Source organism: Ascaphus truei, chromosome 5 (genome assembly GCF_040206685.1).
Source record: "Ascaphus truei isolate aAscTru1 chromosome 5, aAscTru1.hap1, whole genome shotgun sequence".
Classification (NCBI taxonomy): domain Eukaryota; kingdom Metazoa; phylum Chordata; class Amphibia; order Anura; family Ascaphidae; genus Ascaphus; species Ascaphus truei.
Genome location: NC_134487.1, coordinates 91591392 through 91613078, shown reverse-complemented (window position 1 = coordinate 91613078; position 21687 = coordinate 91591392). Strand labels below are relative to the sequence as shown.

At 41.0% G+C, this 21687-nt stretch overlaps 1 protein-coding gene across 4 annotated transcripts in view; it reads right to left on the bottom strand.

Annotated features, from left to right (window-relative positions):
* Window positions 1-260: 260 nt before the first annotated feature.
* The window catches only part of OSBPL8 (oxysterol binding protein like 8), a 141061-nt gene continuing 119634 nt past the window's right edge, over window positions 261-21687 (bottom strand). For all 4 annotated transcript variants that reach the window (XM_075600211.1, XM_075600209.1, XM_075600208.1 and 1 more), the window contains exons 13-22: window positions 21144-21240; window positions 20472-20570; window positions 20292-20389; window positions 19211-19300; window positions 14894-15030; window positions 13190-13375; window positions 12549-12636; window positions 10522-10627; window positions 6829-6934; window positions 261-5940 (exon numbers count right to left, since the gene is read on the bottom strand). In XM_075600211.1, coding sequence (XP_075456326.1) covers window positions 5805-5940; window positions 6829-6934; window positions 10522-10627; window positions 12549-12636; window positions 13190-13375; window positions 14894-15030; window positions 19211-19300; window positions 20292-20389; window positions 20472-20570; window positions 21144-21240 — 1143 coding nt within the window. In that variant the 3' untranslated portion in view covers window positions 261-5804. The remainder of the gene's footprint in view (window positions 5941-6828; window positions 6935-10521; window positions 10628-12548; window positions 12637-13189; window positions 13376-14893; window positions 15031-19210; window positions 19301-20291; window positions 20390-20471; window positions 20571-21143; window positions 21241-21687) is intronic.

Genomic DNA, 21687 nt, shown 5'->3' with positions numbered 1-21687 from the left:
TGATGTGAGAAATAAACTGCAGCTCCTTGTGATTTTGGCCAACTGAATATGTTCCTGCCCTTGCATTAAAAAAAAAAGAAAGTAGACAATTAAACATTTCTCCAAAACGTTGGTCTCTAATTTCTAACATCTGCAGATTTCCCTTCAGTTTCCCAGGTTAAATTACCACAACCTGGGAAAAGCATCTACTTCTCTCTAGTTCCACTTGGCAAGACCGTGAATAACTTTGCATGCGCTAGAAGAAAAGGCAACATCTCCAATGAATCAAATATAAAAAGCAGGAGACATGTTTTATTATGATCACATTTTTATTCTAATCGGAAATACAAAACTACTGACCAGTGGTAGTGCTTCTATTCGCAAAAAGCCGTTGAACAAGATGTTTAACACAGATGAACATTTAACATGCTACAAAAGACAAAACGATCCATTCTCTTATGTTATTCCATTCTAACCAATTACGATCTACAAGTCATCTGAAAAATTGTGTGCAGTTATGCTAAAATAATTGTAAGTACACGCAGTCTCAACATACAAAATCATTAAATGGACTTTTTTTTTTAACATATACTTTTTTTTAGAAGGTTTTATTCACATTCATTTTTGTCATGGGTTCTGGCTCTTCATCGTTACATAACACTGGTCTTACTGATCTTTTATTTAACAGTCTATATTTGTTTAAAAATGTAACAGTACAAAAACAAGCATTGATGTTAAAATAAACAGGACAAGCATAAAAAATATAGGAGTCCAATTTACAAGGTCTTCAAAAACAAAATCAATATTTCGGACATGTAAAGAAACCTTATCCAGGTCAAACTGTGCTAAACCTGTTCTGTACCAAAGGGGTTTCCAATGCATTTGTGTTGCAGCCGCTGTGACTCAGAAAGGGTTTAATCCAAAGTTTGCCATTTAGTCAAATACAGAACATTTAACATCTTACAATTTGATTCTCTGTATTTCAAAACTGCGAGTTGCAAATGCTTACAAAAATGTGTCAAACTTTGCCTTTCCTCTTTGAACATGACCATGAAGTCAGAATTTTGTGTTTGAGAGGTCACCGATTGTTAATATGGCTATTAAGGATATGTCACAAGTTGTTCGGACTTCATTGTATATATCTACACACACCAATTATGTGAACGAAAACGTGTAAATATGTAAAGGTATAAAATCAGAGCTATCACTACTGACACAGGGAAAGTACATGTAGATTGTGGATATTGCTGTTCCATTAACTCCTCTGCAGTGGGAGGCCCTTCAGAAGAAAATGGGTTACACTAGACAAGCCATTGCACAGCGGGCCCTTCCGTAGCAACAGGTCTACATATGTGACAGAGTATTGAAATTCCTCTTTGTGGTCACGTGTGTGTGTGTGGCACAATACCAGACCACCTCTTTATGTCAAACAGTGTGAATCCATCAAAAAGGCACGGTTTACAATATTCAGAAGTACTGTACTTCTCAGGCTTTCAGTCTCATCCAAAAGGGTCAACATGCATTGTAATTAGATCACTAGTCTAATATGAGAAGTGCATTGTAAGATGGGTAGTTTAAAGGAGTTATCAACATGGATTCGGATTTATACGATTCCTCCCCCAGCCCGCATTCTCTCTGCGTCTTTATCTAACAGGGATGTAGGTGCTTTTCAGGCATTAAATGTAACTGCTGCACATGACTTTTGTTTTATGTGGCTATAACCCTATATAAACGAGTCCCTACTGATTATTGCACTTCCCTGTGCCTCGTTTTAAAAAATAAAGTAAAAAATACATCAAGTGCATGGCTGTATTTCTGCCTTGTTTTCATAAACAGAGATCGGCAATCCCAAACATAGTCAGAACTGCCTACACCTGTCATTACGCGCGAGAACTAAAAAGTCAATGAATAAGTGCTGCGAAAAAGAAAAGGTCCAGAGGGGTATGGAGGTAACCTGTACAAGACTATGTTTATATATTGCTATCACACTTATTTTTTTCTAAGTAATTTTCACCTACCCAATATACAATTTACAGTTGCAAAAGAAAGGCTTGGAGTGTATGAATGGCCACCCCTGGTATAACAGATGGCAGGCAGCTATCAACTCAATGGTTTCACTCTGTACAAGGAGGCTGAAGATACGCTGTGTCAATCAAGAGTATATTGGATCAACGTAATGTAAATCAGAAGGATCTCAATGGTCCTCATTAACTGGTTTGTGCCACTGGAATAATTTTTTTTTTTTTTTTAAGGCTTCTAGCGAAGCCAGTGTTCAAAAAGCAGGCACTAAATTCAATTGGGAGACAAATAAAATACACAGAAAGGTTCTCACGTTACACAGATGTGTCTTTAGAATATTATGTGAGGAAACAGGACACTACTTGTTCTTTTTTGTACATATAGGTTATTCAGTTTTCAATACACATCTACTGTATGTTCCATTTTCTAAAGCTGAAACAAAGATAAGGACATCTCTGTATTGTACAATTGTTATCATTAACAAAGACTGTCCTTGTGACTAAAGACACAGATTAAAGTGGCGTATTACACTCATACGGTTAGATCATTACTTTATTTTGGGATGTCAAAATAGGAACACAGATACTAATTATCCACATGGTGGAAGCATGAACTAATGTACTATAAGGGAGAAGCTGCAATTTAACACAGTAGCTGCTTAGGCAGTAAAAGGATATTTTCAGATGTACTGTATATATATTTTTAACTTCATTTTGACAAATATCCAGAAATCCATTTCATGGTCTTATGCAAGTATATATCTGAGTGTAATGAGTCTTCATTTTTTTTTTATTTTTAAATATTGATGTAAAATACTTTTTCATGCCCTTTATAAAAAATTAAATAAAATAAAAAGTCGCCGCAACTGTGGAGCCCCTGCAGTATTTTTTTTCTTAGTTATGTATAAAGCCATAACTGACTGGCATCAGAAGCGGTCTGTGTGGTGTATTCTGTAGTGTTTGTAAGCGCGTGCGTTTAGGCATTCCTTTTTACATTTGGAAGGTCACACTTCAACATGTGGCACCCTAGCTTTACTAGAGTGGACGAGCATCTCTCAAGTCGTAAGCATTATCCTGCACAGTTTAGAAGTGGGCCACTACAGTCCAAACCACCTTTCCTTTGTCCAGATCACACGTTTCATTGTGAAACCTTCTAGTAGTTTAGTGTTTGAATAAATATTCAAGAAAAATAAATTCATAGGAACTCCTGAAAATACAGAGACTGGAGTTTTTTTTTTTTTTTAAAAGCCTTAATTACTGTAACTTTAGATTGGCTTCTGCGTTTACGCTTTAGTTAGGTAACAGTCTCTGAGAAGGATATAACAAAATCAATACATATTCTGGGATATTTGTTACTGGGGTTTTTGTAGGTACTGTAATTTTGGGTTTAAATTAGTCAAGTTTGCAGACGTCAAATTATGAAACCCTTAAAACGAGTTGTTGTTGGCCTGAGTGCTTTATAGATGGATAACATTAATTTCCAAATATAATAGGTTGACATACTCCAGTAAATAAAATACCAGCAACCCATTAAAGTCTTACAGTTTACTACTGCTTAGTAAATATGGTCCATAGTTTCTTGATAGAAGTGCAGTAAATGTAGCTATCTTGAGATGAGCTACAATATATTTTGTTTGGGTCAACAATATGCCTCTTAAAACATTGGTAATCTCGTGGCCAGCACCAACAGATTTGACTTTTCAATTTATTTAAATTGAAGTCAACTTTAAAAGTGTGGGCGCTGGCACCGCTAGAGCCCAAATACACCATGCAACTCAGTATAAATATAAGAAAGGCACATCTAACCCTTCGGTATCTAGGCTCAGCATCCCACAGGTGATCTGTAAACTGTAATCACAAAGATGAGTAAAGTCTAGTAACTTCAAGGGTTGAAACAAAATAATAAAAGTATAACCCCAGAATGTCAATATCCCCCCCTATAGGGGCTGATCTCAGACGGTCTCCATGTGATAGTTCGGGCCCATGTGATAATTCGGAATACGCCGTTTAAGTCAGATGGGGAGTTGGACTTTTATCCCTTTGGGTCTTCATATTTTGAAGAAACCAGAGAAATTGTGAGCCAGGGATACCGGCATTAACAATGCCTAATTGGGAGCTACTAAAGTTAAGTGTGCTGGCTTTAAAACAAAGGCAAAAATAGTACAGAAGCCTGCACCAGATTTCTCAAAAGAAAAATTCCCATGGTTCTTAATGGGAATCCTATTTTGCACCAGTTTTACAGTTGGAAGACTTTGGTAAGCTGACCATTTCCAATCCACTAGGCACCTCAAACAATCCTATTGACCAGTGAACATGGAAGACTGGATTCCATAAAGTGACAGAACTCACCGCACAAGGCACATCTATACTGAAATTGTTACTAGTTTAACTGAGGAAAGGCGACTGCAGAGATTCTAATGACATTGGCAAGATTCCCATACTGTAACGCATCATGGCCGAATAGAATCATCTTTCATGCAAATATTGTATACATTTATTTCCAGAAATTGGTAAATGCTGGAAAATTTCACAATAAACTGTGTGATTAGGATACAAAAAGGAGACAGAAGAATGTATAAAAAATTATTTAAAGTTCGAAAGCTCTTTAGCAGAATGTTCAAGAATAGGGAGTAATGATACCGTAATATAGTTTATTTATGCCAACTGGTTAAAGGTACATTTTGGTCCTTTTGCATCAAGCAGAAGAGATTTGTATATTTACATTGAGGATGGAGAGAAGCGGTGCATAGCCTTCATTTAAATGCTGTATGCAGGACCACTTGTTAATAAATATTGCTACAGTATGCATCATTTGGGACGCAAATATACCCTTTCCACATTTGAAATGTTCACCTTAACGTTATGGTAGTTTGCTGCAACTCTTGAGGTTTATGTTCCTACCACCATGCTTGGATTTCCCGTTTTTTTGTTTGGCATTTTAGGTCTCCTGTACAAAGTAACCATTTCAACCACCTTGCTGCTGGAAGAGTCAGCACCCCATTGCCGTTACGGAGTTGCTGACCACTCCGACAGAGTAGTTTAGCTGCGATGAAATGAAATGTTTGTACAATAGTACTTCGTTTTTACATCTATGTCCCCTATTCAGAAGAGCTTTTCTGACCAGAGACAATTATAGAAAAACAACTGTATATGGCCAAGTAGCAATGAAGGTCGTGGAGAGAGGACCGTCATGTCTATAGGTTGTAAAACAAACATTTTGCTAATTACTGGTAACAGGAATTTCATGTGAATGGACGTGGGCATTTCCCATCTTGTTATGCTCCAAGTTTCTTCCTATACACTCATTTGGAGCAGAATTTATTGTAACCTATGTTCTATACAAGCCGTGAATATACACCTTAACTTAATGTACCAGCAAGGACTTCCCTTTTGACCTGTTTTCTATCCTGCTTATTAATCAGTAATAAAGTGCAAGTCAGTCATTTTGTGTGTGTAACAATTTAAATATGTTCCATAGAGAACAGAATGATGTGTAACCACAAAATATTGCAACATTTAATACACAGCAATAATTAGGGAGGGTGGCACTTTTACACTTGAGCAATTGGTTACTTGGCCAGGTCTTGAACACACAAGCCTATGATGTTTTTGGAGGTGAAAGCCACCAGTTGTAAATCAGAGTACAATATTGCATCCAATTTTATTTTAACCCCTTGATTGGTGGGTGGACGCAAAGCACTGTAGAGAAGTGTGTTATAGGCCCATCCAAATTGCCAATTAGAGTTGAAAGTGGTCCCAATCCAAGTGCGAGTTTAAGATGCCACATTTTTCCAATCAAACGTTGTTTCACTTGAACAAGTAGTTAATGGCGATCTGCAGGAGAATCAGGAAGAGAATGACGACGTAGTCTCTCTGTTGAAGAAAACTGCTCTCTGTCACGGAGGAATTTGTAGTTACCCGGTTACGGAGAGCGATGATGTTCCTACAAGAAACAAGAAAAGAAACACTGCAGCAATCTTTGCTTTGCTAGGTGTCAGCACCAAATGCCACGTGTATGATATTTATTACTGTGCAGGTACGTTTTCAGGACTAAGTTTTAAAACTTAGATATTGCTAATAAATATTATATTTATATATAAAGCCAAGATATTGTCGCTGTAAAGTTAAAAGTAATTAACTACATTCTTCGAGTACAGAGGAAAAGGCGATTAAATGTTGACATTACGTCAAAATCATACACAGTGAGTTTTATGTTTTGGTAATGCTGAACTATGACTAAATAGGCACTTGAGTTTTCAATAGAAATATCAAGAAATTCCAAGTCAGGAAGTGCATTCAGTGAGTTGTTATCAAAAATGCACTTAATGAGTTTTACCTCCACAACGACGATATCTTAAAATTAGGTAAGAAAACTCCTGTGCAACATGTGAAGCCATTGAAAAAAAATATATATATATATATATTTTGCTGTTGATAAAAGAAGAGCTAAATGTAGAATCTAAAGAAATAAAATCAATACTGTAAATAAATAATATGCCCTATATTGCATGCAGCCAAAGAGGAATAAGCTGGTAAAAGTAATGGCAAGACCACGGGATGGGCAACTTCAGTCCTCAAAGGCCACCAACAGGCCATGTTTTAAGGATTTCCCTGCTTCAGCACAGGTGGCTCAATCAGTGGCTCAGTCCTTGACTGAGCCACTGATTGAACCACCTGTGCTGAAGCAGGGATATCCTTAAAACATGGCCTGTTGGTGGCCTTTGAGGACAGAAGTTGCCCATCCTGTGGACTAGTAGGTGCATCGAACAAAAAAAGTAAGGGATGACTGGACAATTTAAGGGGGAAAATTGTAGCTGGAAAGTAATTGTACCTGTTGATCTCTTCTTGGGTCCTTTTTATAGATTCTATAGCACTTTGAAGTTCCCCATGGTCTGCCACTTTCTTCCTGATCCGCGTGCTATGAGTCAGCAGTTGTGCTAAGAAAAGTATTGAAAAAATGAACACATTACTTCAGGACCTCACAGTTAATTATTTAAATGTTTTGTTATTGAAATATTTATGAAATAACCACTTGCTATTATTCTGTGGCAATTGCAATGGAGACTGTTCTATGACTTGCAGATAAAGAAAGATCGAGAGGAAAGCAATGCAATATGTACAGGCGCCTACTGCACTTATGGGACTAAACGGTTTCAATGAGAATTAGAGAGATGCATGATTACTACTGCGACTTGCAGACTCTACAATCATGGAAAGTGCAGAACATGACATGCAGTCTTCTCAGACTTCTAGGACACACCGGGAATGTATCATGTTTAGTCAAATAGAACGACTGTAAGTGAAAGCAAAACAAGGCCAGAGCACTCTGCTGTTTGCACAGGGAGAAAACAGACAGTTGCGTCATGAGACTCTGATCAAGCCCATTTTTCCTGCTCTGCAAGACCTGTGCATGGGCAAGGAAGTGGTGAGGAGGAAGAAGTGGTGGTGAGGAGGAGGAGGAGTAAGTGATGAGGAAGTGGTGAGGAGGAGGGGGAAGTGATGAGGAGGAGGAAGTAGTGAGAGGCTCCACATTACTCCTTTTCCTTTCCAAAGATCGAGTAGGTTTCTGTGCAAGCAGGAATAGGATATTCAGCGCTCGTGCTGCAGAAGTGATAGTTGGAATAATCCCTGTGCTGCACGTGCATGGAGCGTCTCCCCAGAGGCTCCCACTTCAGAGGTGATCCCCCCTCAAGAGGGGGGAGGACACCCTGAGAAACAAAGAAAGAAAATTGCACAGAAGCGCACAAGGGATGGAGTTAATAACAGTATTTTAATAAAACAAACACATAAATGGCTGAGAGGATCCAACCCCTTCTCAGCTCAAAAGGTAAAAGTAAAATGCCCAGAAATTAAAGCCATACATATGGTCTCTTAACATAAAATGTCTAGGAAAAATACATCACATACAACAAAAAAAAAAAAACATTCAATGTAAAAGTAAACAGAGAAAGTACTAACAGCCCAAGGGGATTTAAATAAAAACCGCCATAGAGGACTAAATACCCGCTGACAGGGGGAGACGGACACTTACACTAGGGCAAAGGTGGGGGTCCACAGCTGACCGCACAGGATCCGGATCGCGGCACCTGGGAAGATTGAACAGCCACCACTAGAGCCTCAGGCAGGCTCCGTCTCAGCCTCTCAGCAAACACGCGCAGGATGACCTGTCGTGACCTCTACGCGTTTCGCACCACGTGCTTTGCCCTAGTGTAAGTGTCCGTCTCCCCCTGTCAGCGGGTATTTAGTCCTCTATGGCGGTTTTTATTTAAATCCCCTTGGGCTGTTAGTACTTTCTCTGTTTACTTTTACATTGAATGTTTTTTTTTTGTTGTTGTATGTGATGTATTTTTCCTAGACATTTTATGTTAAGAGACCATATGTATGGCTTTAATTTCTGGGCATTTTACTTTTACCTTTTGAGCTGAGAAGGGGTTGGATCCTCTCAGCCATTTATGTGTTTGTTTTATTAAAATACTGTTATTAACTCCATCCCTTGTGCGCTTCTGTGCAATTTTCTTTCTAGGTTTCTGTGCAGTCTTCATCCACCAAGTTTTCCATTTGCAAAGACGAATACACACAACTTTAATTGTGCACTTCAACCAACAATGTAATAACAGAAAGACTTAGCAGAAAATATAACAAACAAGTGACAGGGAAAATACAAGATACCCAAAAGAGGACACAGATAGAGGAAGTAGAAAGAGAAAAAAGCGGCGAGAGCCTACGCCGCGATACAGTTACAAAATAGTATTCCACCATTTCCTATGATGCACAGATTCACAATCTTCATGTGTTTCAGAATACAATCCATGACTAAACACAGCTATGTTAATACAGAACAATGCATGTTAAGGAACAGTTCATGTTCAAGTCATCCCTTTCTCTCAATGACACATCAACTATCACTTATTTTCTGCGATAGGAGTCGGTCTCACAGATTTTTAGTAGCAACAGTCTTCAAAGGAGCAGGGAGGGAAGCAGGAGGGGGGCCCGGGCAGGAAAGATTGCGCAGCGCTGGGTTACTCGAGCGTGTCACATACTGTATATGACGGCCTACAGTACTCACGGTTACCACAGTAAAAAGCGAAAAGGACAATGCTGGGGTTCTCCACTCCAGTCCACAAGGGCCATCAACAGGTCAAGTTTTCAGGATATCCCTGCTTCAGGGCAGGTATCTACAACTGAGTTAATGAGTGAGCCACCTCTGCTGAAGCAGGGATATTCCTAAAACCTGACCTGTTGGGGGGTCTTGAGGACTGGAGTTGAGAACCCCTGGGCTAATGCTTAATGCTCAAGTGTGGTTAAAAGACAATGCAAGTAAAAAGGAAGATAGCAGATTGATCTTCCACAGATCCCTTTTACCACTGCACACGCAGGCTAATACAACAGATAACAAGGATGTAATGCTTCTTGGTATAATAAAGAATGGACAGTGGGGGAGACCCTAGTAATTGCACCCAGTGCTAGGATAGATGAATTACCTAAAACGCCTTATGGGCAAAACAATAAACTTTTATTTAACATATATACACACACATTAATACGACGCGATAAATCAGTGGGTAATAAAAACAACTAAAACACAGGTACGGGTATATAAGGAGGTAATAATTAGATTAATATCTATAATTCAACTTCATAGGTGAAGTCCTCCTGATTGATAGCTCCGATGGGGGAGGTGTGTGGTGGGGATATAGATGCCTAAATGCAGATAGTGATTGGTGCTGATAGGTATATTGCAAAATCAACCACCTAAGGCCAGAATTGGGTGTAGTGAGGTGTATACAGTACTGTAAGTGTGGCACTACCGGAGAAGACTGCCTCAGTCAGTAATAGTCGTGAGTAGTGCAGCCTGTGTTGTGGTCGTGTTGCTGCCTGGCGCAGTGTTCTAATGATTGCACTGCCACCATGTGTATCCAATGCAGCCCTCCCTCTAAAGCCCACAAACAGCGGCAAAAGCCCATATATTGCACAGTAGGGATGACGTCATCGCGTTGACGTCGGAGGTCACGGGTGAGATCGCTCCGTTACTGGGGAGGAAGGGTGTTAGTTTGTGTACCGGAGGCTGCTGTTTCTAGCTATCTGGCCTCTACTGTGCAATATATGGGCTTTTGCCGCTGTTTATTACCTCCTTATATACCCGTACCTGTGTTTTAGTTGTTTTTATTACCCACTGATTTATCGCGTCGTATTAATGTGTGTGTATATATATGTTAAATAAAAGTTTATTGTTTTGCCCATAAGGCGTTTTAGGTAATTCATCTATCCTAGCACTGGGTGCAATTACTAGGGTCTCCCCCACTGTCCATTCTTTATTATACCAAGAAGCATTACATCCTTGTTATCTGTTGTATTAGCCTGCGTGTGCAGTGGTAAAAGGGATCTGTGGAAGATCAATCTGCTATCTTCCTTTTTACTTGCAATGCCAGTACCATCGCTTTGCACCGGCTATATTATTTGCTATCTGGTGAGCGGTATACTATCAGTTATTTCTGGTTAAAAGACAAGTCTCATCTTACTGTACCTTCACTCCCAGATGAGTCTTGGTTATCAAGTTCTGGCGAGGAGCATCCACTTTCTCCTTTCTTCTGCCGGACGCTTGTCTTGTGTTTAAGTTTTGGGACGCAAACCTACAATTCAAAACAATTCTAAGTGGTAAAACAGCAAAATAACTTGACATTTAAAGAGCAAAGCTATGAAAGCCGCGGTGACCCTAAAAACGTGATTCTTTTGTAGATAGTGCTATCTTTTAAGAGTGATTTCCAAGCGATTCCTACAGGGGAAGTTTATATTTACAATGGTTAGGGCTGGAAAGCATATTGAAAAACTTAAAACCCATGTACAAACATACCTCAGAAGCAGCAAACACTTGCCCAAGTGTCTTTAATAACATCTAAAGAACAGATTTGCAACATTTCTAAAGATTGTATACGTCACATACACAGTAGCACCGCTTACAATCGCATTTAATTCACAAAGAATAGGTTCTCAAACAATTCAGTACCTAGAATATTTTATTTCCTCTGACTCTTACATGTCAAGAGCAGTCTAGCAGAACTTAAAGGTTATTAAACATTCACACTTTTATTTTTTTTTCACTTATATTTTTTAATCAAAGATTTATCTAAAGAAACAATGGTCAATGTCTGGGTTCTTTTCCAACACTACACTAAGTTAATCAATCGATTTGATTCGATAGAGCAACATATCATTGTCCATGACAAAAACAGGCTTAGGTAGGTAAAGGCATTATTTTATCAAACGTTTCGTGACATTGATTGTTATCGAAAAAAGCTAATCGTATGGGATCTTGGTTAATTTGAAACTGAATGGTAAATGTGTCTGATGGAAGGGGTGGGACTCTTGGAATAAGTAGTGTCTGTGTTTGCTGCACTGATCACTTTTGCTTCGATTATGTGTGTTTGTATTCGAGTATCACTAAGTCTGGTACCATTACATACTCCGCTCAATGGCATTACGTTTGTAAGGAGCATAATAACGGCCCCTACTTTAAGTTTCAGGTCACGAGGAGGCATTATGGTTGGACTAAGACTGTTTAACTATTCTTCCGGGACTGCCAGCTGATCCGCAGTATCATCACTCAGAATAGGATCCACGCTTGGCTGTAGTGATCAGTATGATGATGCAAAGTCTTGTATATAACGTTTACCCTGTTCACTTATGTAACTATATTTGTAACCATGTATTATTTGTCTTAACTCTGTGCCCAGGACATACTTGAAAGCGAGAGGTAACTCTCAATGTATTACTTCCTGGTAAAATATTTTATAAATAAATAATATAAGTATTATAAGTATCTACCCACTTTCAGGTTTTTTTTATGCAACTGCATCGCGATCACATAATCATTAGAACTTCCTAACAATGTATAGTACTGCAAAGGTTTTTTACACTGAAAGCTTGTGTTTACTGAAAAGTTGCATACAAGGAAACTAGTTCATTCTGTTGTATGTGACAAGTGTACAGTATATAGCCTTTTGTGCAGCTAAAGAGCCTGTACATATTGTATTTCTTTTGGTTTCTAAAAATGTTCAGCGATACACAGGATTTGTACACAATTGAAATACTTCAATGTATCAGAAAAGGGTCAATACAGTATATCACCTAAGGGTATCTCTACCTCTCTCACACAGCACGGGATGGCTTAGCCGAGCATTTCCACGCAACCTTTTCTGTGTAAGGGTTCCTTTCCCAGTCTCATTAACAAGCAGTACCCTCCCCGACTTTGTGCACAGGGCTAGGTTACCTCCCATGCAAGACCAACTCTGAATTACATTATTGAGCATGTATATCATAACCAATAACCACTTTAATTGGCATTTTTTTATTGGCATATCCACTTATAGTATCTGTGTCTTACTGTTAAGCGTTACTCATTTTTACTTGACTTTATATACATGCATCTTGGTTCTTGATAGGACAAAGACCGGAATGAAAGCAATTGTTGTTTTCCCAAAGACCGAACTGATAACTGCATTTCTCCCGCTTTGTCCCCTGGTTACGGAGACTAATTACACTCCCCAAACGTACCATTGGAGTCCTATGCTTGACTTTTGTCTGGATGGCACCTTCTTTCTCAAACTGTATCATGTCGTTTAGTGGATCCCATGGTCGGGTACTGAAATCAAAAAAGAAAAAAAGGCATTTATAATACAATAATAATTTAATGGGTATGTCATTTATTCCTGAGTCATAAAATGCCATAAAACGTTTTATTTGCACAAACAAGAACTAGAAGACGTGCCCTGCTTAGCAAGAACTCAAATATTTACTTTAATATTAATATTTTTACCGCACAGGATTACTCTGGTCCAGTGTGCTTGGCACCTCTAAAAGCAGGATCTATAATACCCCTGAATGTTTTGTCAATATTCCAACTCTAAGCCACGTAAGTACATAATTTGTATGTTTTCTGAGCAGGATCAAAACTGTCCTGACGTTATCATCAGGAGAGATCCGTCTCAGGATGAAGCTGTGATGTCCAACACTTGGTTAAATCAGACCTACATATTGCTACTTTAAGAAACGGTCTTGTGGTGGCGCCAGTTTATAATGGATGTTGACTGTTCATAAACCATCTGGTGAGTTAAAAAAAATAAAAAAAAATATCTATTTTCAAATGTGAGTGCCATGCAGCACAACATAATCTATCATAAAGAAAAAGTACTTACTCTGCATATTTGTATTGCCACTCTCCGGTGACTGGGTCCTGTTCAAACAGATTGCAAACCCAGTGTTCACCTTTTGCTTTCCTTTCTTTGACGGCTTTTCTTTGTGCTTCTTCGAGGACAAACTTCTCCTGAGTTGCTTCTGTCTGGTCTTTGTTGTTTATAGCCCGCGTGACTTGCTGCCAAAGCCTGGACAATGAAAATCATTTGATTGTTAACATTTAAGCAGCAATCCCAGATACCGGTTATTTTTCTTAAACCCCCCCCCCCCCCCCACCCGTCCCATTTATTTATTTATGACTTGGGAACCTCCTACAATCGGGAACCCTCCATTCCAGTGAAAAATTCCCATTAAAGTTATTGGTTTAAAAACTACCTCCATAAAAACAAAATGGCTGCCAAATCTCACAGGTCCCGCAGGCCAATAGGAAGCTACGTCATTGGTTGCGGCTTCCTTTGGGTGGCTAGTTGGGGTACAGGCAGTCCTCTCAATCCCTTGTTTCGCTTTACGACGAATGGATTATTCGACGCGCCACAATGCAATCTGCGGAAGGGATAATCCGACGCTCGCCGCCGCCAATTAACTTGGGATTGTACGTTTTACAACGCTTTCACTATACAAAGCTAGTGTCTGGAATGGATTCTGTCGGGTAACCGAGGACCGCCTGAACATTGTATGAACGTTTCATACCAAAAACTGCCCTGACGCTGCTCTACACAACAAGCGTTGTCATGATTAAAACGATGCTTCAAATCTTCAGTATGCCCATTGAAAGTAAAGATGTATGCAAATGTACACTTACAATTAGCCAAATGGCTACCAGTTCCTCATAGTCATTGCAGCTCTCCGGTCAGGAGACCGTTTTCATCTAGCAGTAACTGAGAACTTATATAGATCTATGCATTAGATTACATAAATATACTGACTATTTGGGGTCATTTTTTTTTTTTTTTTTAACCAACATGTCTGACCAATACATTGGAAAACATCAACTTGTGATCAACATGTTCCTGTTAAAATGGACATTTCACATTTTGGCAATATCACAAAATGAATAAAATATCTATTTGTGCAAAGGACAGACCTCTGCCCAGGTTGGGGAAAGAAATAATAAGATATAAGAAAGTTCAGGAACAAGGAAACAGTTAAAGGTTTGTTTTTGCATTGCCTGGATCCTTCCAATTCTTCTATGTGAAAGGTATACCCAGACACCAAAACAAATGAACACAAGTATTTGATGGGGAAATCAAGCACTGTTTTTATGTACTGTTAACTAAATGTTGATTAAGGCACGTGAAATTACACATTTTTACCCATAAAAGGTGTTGGCATCCTGCGCAATTTCCGATGATATACTGTAGCGTCGACGAGTATTCTAAAACAAATCTGGGGCAATCACCAACAAGACCCAGGTACATGCTGGGTACATGTTGCAACATTTCAGTGACATTTCTGCAGACAGACTAATAGCCCATCGGATTAACAGCGGAGGTCCCTGGCAGTCCCATTCACCCATGCTGTGTTAATCCGATGGGTCATTAGTTTCTGCAGAAATGTCACTGAAATGTTGCAGCATGTACCTGGGTCTTGTTGGTGATAGCCCCAGATTTTCCAAGGCAAGTTTAATGCAAGTTTTAGAATACTCGTCGGCGCACCTGTAATCAAGGCGCCTACAGTCCTAGACTCTTATTTATGTGTACATGTACCTTTCCGATTCAAACTCCCCTTGCTCTTCACGCTGCACAGTACATCGAATTAATCTGCGCTGCTTTATTTCTTGTGTAGGATTCCAGAAGGTCTCATATACGTCCGTCTTCTTGTCATGAATAAAAACCTCACTATCCTGGAACATAAGAAAACATACAGCAGAAAAAACTCAATTCAGTACAGAAATAATTATTTTACCAAATGCACATATATGCTAGTCGAGACCTACAGTGTATTAGAATTTGTCATTAAAGAACCACAGTTCTTGAGACATGTCGCATCTATTTGAGCTCTATTCCAAAATACATGGTTTTGTACAAAATACCTTAACGCAAAAGCTAAAGTGTTAAGAATATAAATCACAAGGGATAATCTTACCTTGAGTCTTAGACTGTCCACTCCAATATCCTATAGTTGGTAGGGCCCATGCTATATGATGTTTGATAAACTAGATCAGGCTTTGGTAAACATGTATGAGATGTGAATGTATGCGTTTTTAAACCTATGTTTTGTTCTACAGTATGCAGTGCTGTGTATGTGTCACTTTTTACTCTGTACAACTATATTGTGTCTGGTTTGTAGCCATCTTACACATATGCAATGTAGAGACAGCATGATGAATGAATAACCTAACGGTCTTTCAATGTGTCGCTGGTTCTCTGCTTTCTTAACCCATGCATGACTATGCAAGCTGCTTAAGCATTTCTGGGGTAGTCCTAAAAAAGTAGGGACTTACAAACTGTGCACTTGGGTATGCATATTTGCAATTGTACCATCTCGGAGAAAAGATTGCACTTTTAGTGTTTTTGTCAAGGGTTGGACTGGCCCACTGGGGATCCAGGGAAATCCCCAGTGGGCCCCGGCATCGAGGGGATGGCCCACTCCCCCCATACACAGGGTAGTGTAGACGTGGTTGCCGCGGATCAGGGTCCCTTATGTATGCTATTTAATGACAAGTGTGGTCATCAATACTGCCCCACACCTGTCCTGTGCTAATCATTACTTCAAAGTGTAAGAAGAGGAGCGGGGCAGTGTTCATCAGCACACTAACATTAAACAGTGGAGGGAGCAAAGACAAGATCGCTGTACATCAGGAAGAGGCAAAAAAGGTGCACAGCTCCCTCCTCCGCCCCTTAATGTCAAATTACACACACACACACACACATATATATGTATATATATGTATATATATATATATATATATATATATATATATATATATATATACACACTCACACACACACATATATATATGTATATATACACACACACACACATACATACACGTGTGTATATACAAGATGACTTCACTGCTCCTGTCCACTAAGTCAGCGTGGATGGGGTTAACATTATGAGGAAAAGAGACAACTTCAAAGACCACCTGCAATTCGTCAGTCCCCCCTTCCTTGCATGTCTGCAATGAGGGTCTGTATGTTCACATCATGGTGAATTCTCTAGGACATAACACCCGAGCCGCACCAAAGGCCGAAGGGCAGCCAAAAGGGGCGTCAGCCATATGCTACCATTCACGGTTACAGCTGCTCTGTTATTGTTCAATGCATCATCAGCATTACCGTGCGCTCACATCTCTACCTCCGCACAATCCCATTTAACTCTTCCCCAACACAAACTCCTTCAATTAACAAGAAGCCATCCAATACCATGTTTCATTATAGAATGTAAGCTCCATGGGGTAGGACCCTCCTTACCTACTGTAACAATGTATGTTTATGTTCGTTATTTTATTGTTTTGGTCCTACAACTCCATTGTACCGCGCTATAGAATATGTTGGCATGTATGTATATATGTATGTATGTATGTATGTATGTATATATATATATCACCATCACCTTGAGAAAGGTCCCGCACGTAGGACCGAAACGTTGGATATCATGTCTTGATAAATACAAAGATTTTTGACTACCTTTTGGAGTGCTGCCTCTTGATATTCGTCTTGCCTATTTATTCGATATAGGATTTGCACCCATCATCTTGATTTTCCCGACGGACTGCCTATTGTTCTTGCTTATTTGAGATATATATATATATATATATACACACACATATATACACACACACACGCCAACATATTCTATAGCACTGTACAATGGGGTTGTAGGACACATACACACACACACACACACACACAGAGGGCTAAACCAATGTCTAAAACTGGGACTGAAAGCATAAAAGTTTTGTTTTTGCATTGCCTGGATCCTTCCAATTATTCTATGTGAAATGCATAAAGCATAAACTAGCACAGCTCTTGGAGGCTCTTGAAATAGAAGACATCAGAATAAAAAGTGCAAGAGGGCATGTGAAGTGGACACAGACTCTGCTCTTTCCTAAAGTGGCTCTTAAGATAAAAGGTTGATTACCACAAGAAAGAAATATGTCGTGTACAACTATCAAAGGACAAACATGTACTTAATGCTCTTTACAAAAAAAAAAAAGTAAATATGGACTATAATTGACCTATAAGTTCATACAGTACAGTAGATCAGTGTGATGTGATCTTCACTGTAAGCTGTGAATGTACACAGACAAATATAAATAAACTGTAAAAAGACAACTCTGTTTAGAAAGATTTAAAATTGTATTGCTTAGTTACTTAAATCCTATTATATTGGTGTTACTAGCTGAGAGACCCGGCGTTGCCCGGACAGGAGGGGGGGGGGAAAGTGGACAGGATGGGGGGGGGGGGGGAGTGGACAGGAGGGGGGGGGGAATGGACAGGAGGGGGGGGGGAAGTGGACAGGAGGGGGGGGGAAGTGGACAGGAGGGGGGGGGGGACAGTGGACAGGAGGGGGGGGGAGACAGTGGACAGGAGGAGGGGGGGACAGTGGACAGGACAGGAGGGGGGGCAGTGGAAAGGACAGGAGGGGGGAGCAGTGGAAAGGACAGGAGGACAGGGGACAGGACAGGAGGGGGGGGCAGTGGACAGGCAAGGAGGGGGGGCAGTGGACAGGCCAGGAGGGGGGGCAGTGGACAGGACAGGAGGGGGGGCAGTAGACAGGAGGGGGGGCAGTAGACAGGACAGGAGGGGGGGCAGTGGACAGGACAGGGGGGCAGTGGACAGGAGGATGGTGTGGTTTTAAAATGTGGTGGTGGTATAAAAGGTTGTGTGTTTCCATTTTTGGTGGCTGCTAAAAGAGTAAAAGGCAGGTCAGGTCAACGTCAGAGAAGGCTATATTTATTATAGGGTAAGAGGGGTGCACAGTTGAAATCGTGCGGTAAGGATGATGGAGGGTGTAGCGCCATTTTAATATTGTGGCGTCTGACAGGATGGAGTAGTGCGGAGCGGCCGGTAAGTTGTACCGTCCGTGAAGGGAGTCCGCTGAGGGTGGAAGGCGTGCCGAGGGGGAAGGTAAGCTGCGGGTAAGGGGGGTTATCAGGGGGTTATGGGGGGTGAGCCGGTGGCAGCTACCGCATTGGTGTCGCTTGTGTGAAGGCTGGAGGCGCGCTTGTGTGAAGGCTGGAGGCGCGCTTGTGTGAAGGCTGGAGGCGCGCGGGGGAAGGCTGGAGGCTCCCCGTGTTCCCCCTCACCGGCCACCCCAGGGGACAGTCAGCCGCGCTTTCCCCATGTGGCCAAGCAGGGTTAAGGGCGCCGCGAGGGGGGAAGGTACACCGAGGGGGAAGGTAGCGGGGAGGTGATGGTGGGTGAGGGGGGAGCCAGCGGGGACGTGAGCTGTGGGTGAGGGGGGGTGATGGTGAGGGGGGGGTGATGGTGAGGGGGGGTGATGGTGGGGGGGAGCCAGCGGGGAGGTGAGCTGTGGGTGAGGGGGGGTGATGGTGGGGGGGAGCCAGCGGGGCGGTGAGCTGTGGGTGAGGGGATTGGAAAGTGGGTTACACTTACCAAGGTCAGTGTGTGAATCCGCAGGGGGGTGACAGTCTCAGGAGGTATGGTGAGAGTCTGTGTGTGTCACAGTATGTGTGTGTCACAGTGGAGTAGGTGATGTCACTGTACCTTTTGGCCAATGAGAGTCGTGTGGGAGGCTGACTATGGGCGGGCGGACACAGGGATCAATGTCTGTGTGCATGTGTGTGTCACAGTGGAGCGTACCTCTTGGCCAATGAGAGTCGGGGGGGAGGGGGGGAGAGAGTGGGCGGACCCACGGACCAATCAGATTCACCACATCTACTAACAATCTCACAATTTTCAATTATACAGATATAGATTGACACACTTACACTAAGAGAAAGTGGCAGACTAGGAAGCATCCCATTTCAGTCATTCCTAGTTACACGTTACAAGCCCTTTGGTTGGACAAAGCTATTCTGAAAGTATCTATGGCGATCGATCATTGTCACTTACCCAGTGACCCTCCAAAGTTGCCAGCACTTCTTTTCCCAGTTTTATCTTCCCTGATATCTGATTAACACTATCATCACTGCCTAAAAATGGCTGGAACACAAAGAGGGAGACATTAGTTACAATGTTAATGCTTCAGGGCGACGTTCTTTCCCATCCGTTTCTAAATGCAAAGTACAGATCCCACTACTTTTCTTTTATACCTCCCACCTACGTTTTGTTTTTCTACATAGGGTGGGAGGCAGAGGGTCGCGGGAGTGGAATTGCGCTATTATCAGCTTGGAAGGCCCCCTGGTTCCTGAGAGCCGTCGGTCGCGGCTTCCTATTGGCTCGCATGATGCAGGGTATTCAGACAACCAGGAAGTACCTGTGTTAACGTTCAAGGTATTTATCTCCTGAACCAGGTGATCAACTGAGCTAAAATTAATGCGGTTCAGCTCCGGGGACCCCTTGCTTTCGACCTAAGCAAAACAAAGGTGGGGGGGGGGATTTGGGGTGGCGCGAACTGTTGCTTTGATGTTATTTTTCTGATTCAACAATGGACAAATCCCACGTGGTATGTATGGTCAAATATAGGATAAGGTAAAACTTAAGGGAAGCAGCTTCAGCCCCTTTAGACCGAATGTTAAATGCTGCATCTCACTCAGATGAAAGGTTGAAAGGTAGGAAACAGCATAGGGTACAGGACAGCCAGGTGGAGAGGGGGGCGGGGAGAGAAGGGAGGATGATGGGCATATAAGGCTTCATAGCGGGTGGTAAAACATGTAGACTAAAGTGGCAAAGTGGTTCTTATCTGTTGAGCACCCCCTATGAGTCTGCAAGAGCACATACAGGTGGCAGGGACGCAAGAAGGGAGAACAGATGCAACGTATGGAGAACAAGCAGGCTTTGAATAAAAGCAAATATAAATGCTTACCTAATGTAAGCCTTGCGTGTTTTACCATCTTCCAGGGATGTTTAAGTTAATAAAAAGTATTGTAGCTTTAAATACTTCAATCTATTTTTTTGCACAGCAATAAAAGCAGATCAGCAAGAGTAACAAAGGACATGGACCTTTTTTCCATACAAATAAAAACATACATACCTTTAACTTAAATTCAAGTATGGCACTGTAACCAGTCTTCTCACATGCGATTGTGACGTTTCCCCCAAGTTCAAGCGTCATTGTGCCATAGAGAATGCCTAGAGAAACACAGACACCATTGGCATTTCATCCAGCGTTAGTTGTGTGTTTTATTAAATCAGTAAGACGCTGTGTCCTTACCTTTGCAATGTGCATACGGCATGGTCATCGCATAATCCTCTCCCCTGTTAAGGAACGTTAGTCTCCCATCTCCTTCCAAAAGTGCCGAAAGAGAATTGCCTGTAGGACCAGGATTACTCCAATTAATTTGTGATAAACGATATTCTTACGTATGGTCCAGAGCACGGAGATTTGTAGAAGATAGAAAGTAAAAACTGTGTATAATTAAAGTTATCTTTATTACCAATGGATAAAACGGAACTATCATTCTGTATGTACTTTCCCCTCTCTGCGGTAAATAATACAGTTCACATGGTATAACCCTCCCAGTCTGGTAATGGCAATTAAAATAAATCAGAAATGCATATTTATTTTAGTGCCGGAAGTATTCTTAAGCATCGGACTTCATTCTGCTTCAATTATTCGCCTTCAGCTTTACACAATAGTGTAAAAGTTTCACATTGAATGATACGCTTTGTTTAGTGAATTAAAATAAATGTTTAATATGTTTAAAAAAGATAAAAATATTTTAATCATAAACAGAGTAGTGCAAGTCCCATCAAAATAGAAAGAAAAAAAAAGTTTAGTTTAACAATAACTCTGACCCACAGAAATCTAGTATGAGAAAAATACCCAATGTATCATCACACAAGAGCTTTGACCTTCTGCCTACAAACAGTGGCTCCAACTTACCATAAAACTTGGATTTAGCCAGAATGCTCCCACTGAGGCAAAAGCCATCCTTACGGTTACTGACATAGAAGGCAGACACCGGAGGGTGATGGGACACCTAGTGATTAAAATGATGTACAGTTTAATGATGCCTACAGGCAAGATTTTGATAGCATGAGTAAAGCGGTAGAGCTGCATCCTGCCCTCTCTTTTCCATCTATACTAGAGCTGTCTCACTTTCAAGGAATGAAGGGCCAGACCTGTTACCAGAAGCGTCATTGGGGACCACTTGTTTCCATGCAGGGTATATTGTAAGCACCTGATGCAGGCAGAAGGAATACTAAGCACCTCTCCATAAACTCGTGCCTTTTCCCTTTCTGTTTGCATGCCTGCTTTGCGTAAAAAAGGAAAAAGTGATTTATTCATTTGCAGTTGTTGGAGAGCGAATTCAATTCCCTTCAGGCTTCAACAGGCTAGTAGGCCCATAGCTGAACAGTCCATGCCAACAATATACCCAAAGCTCATTTGAAGTCTTTGCATTTTAGTGCACAGGATCGTAATAAAC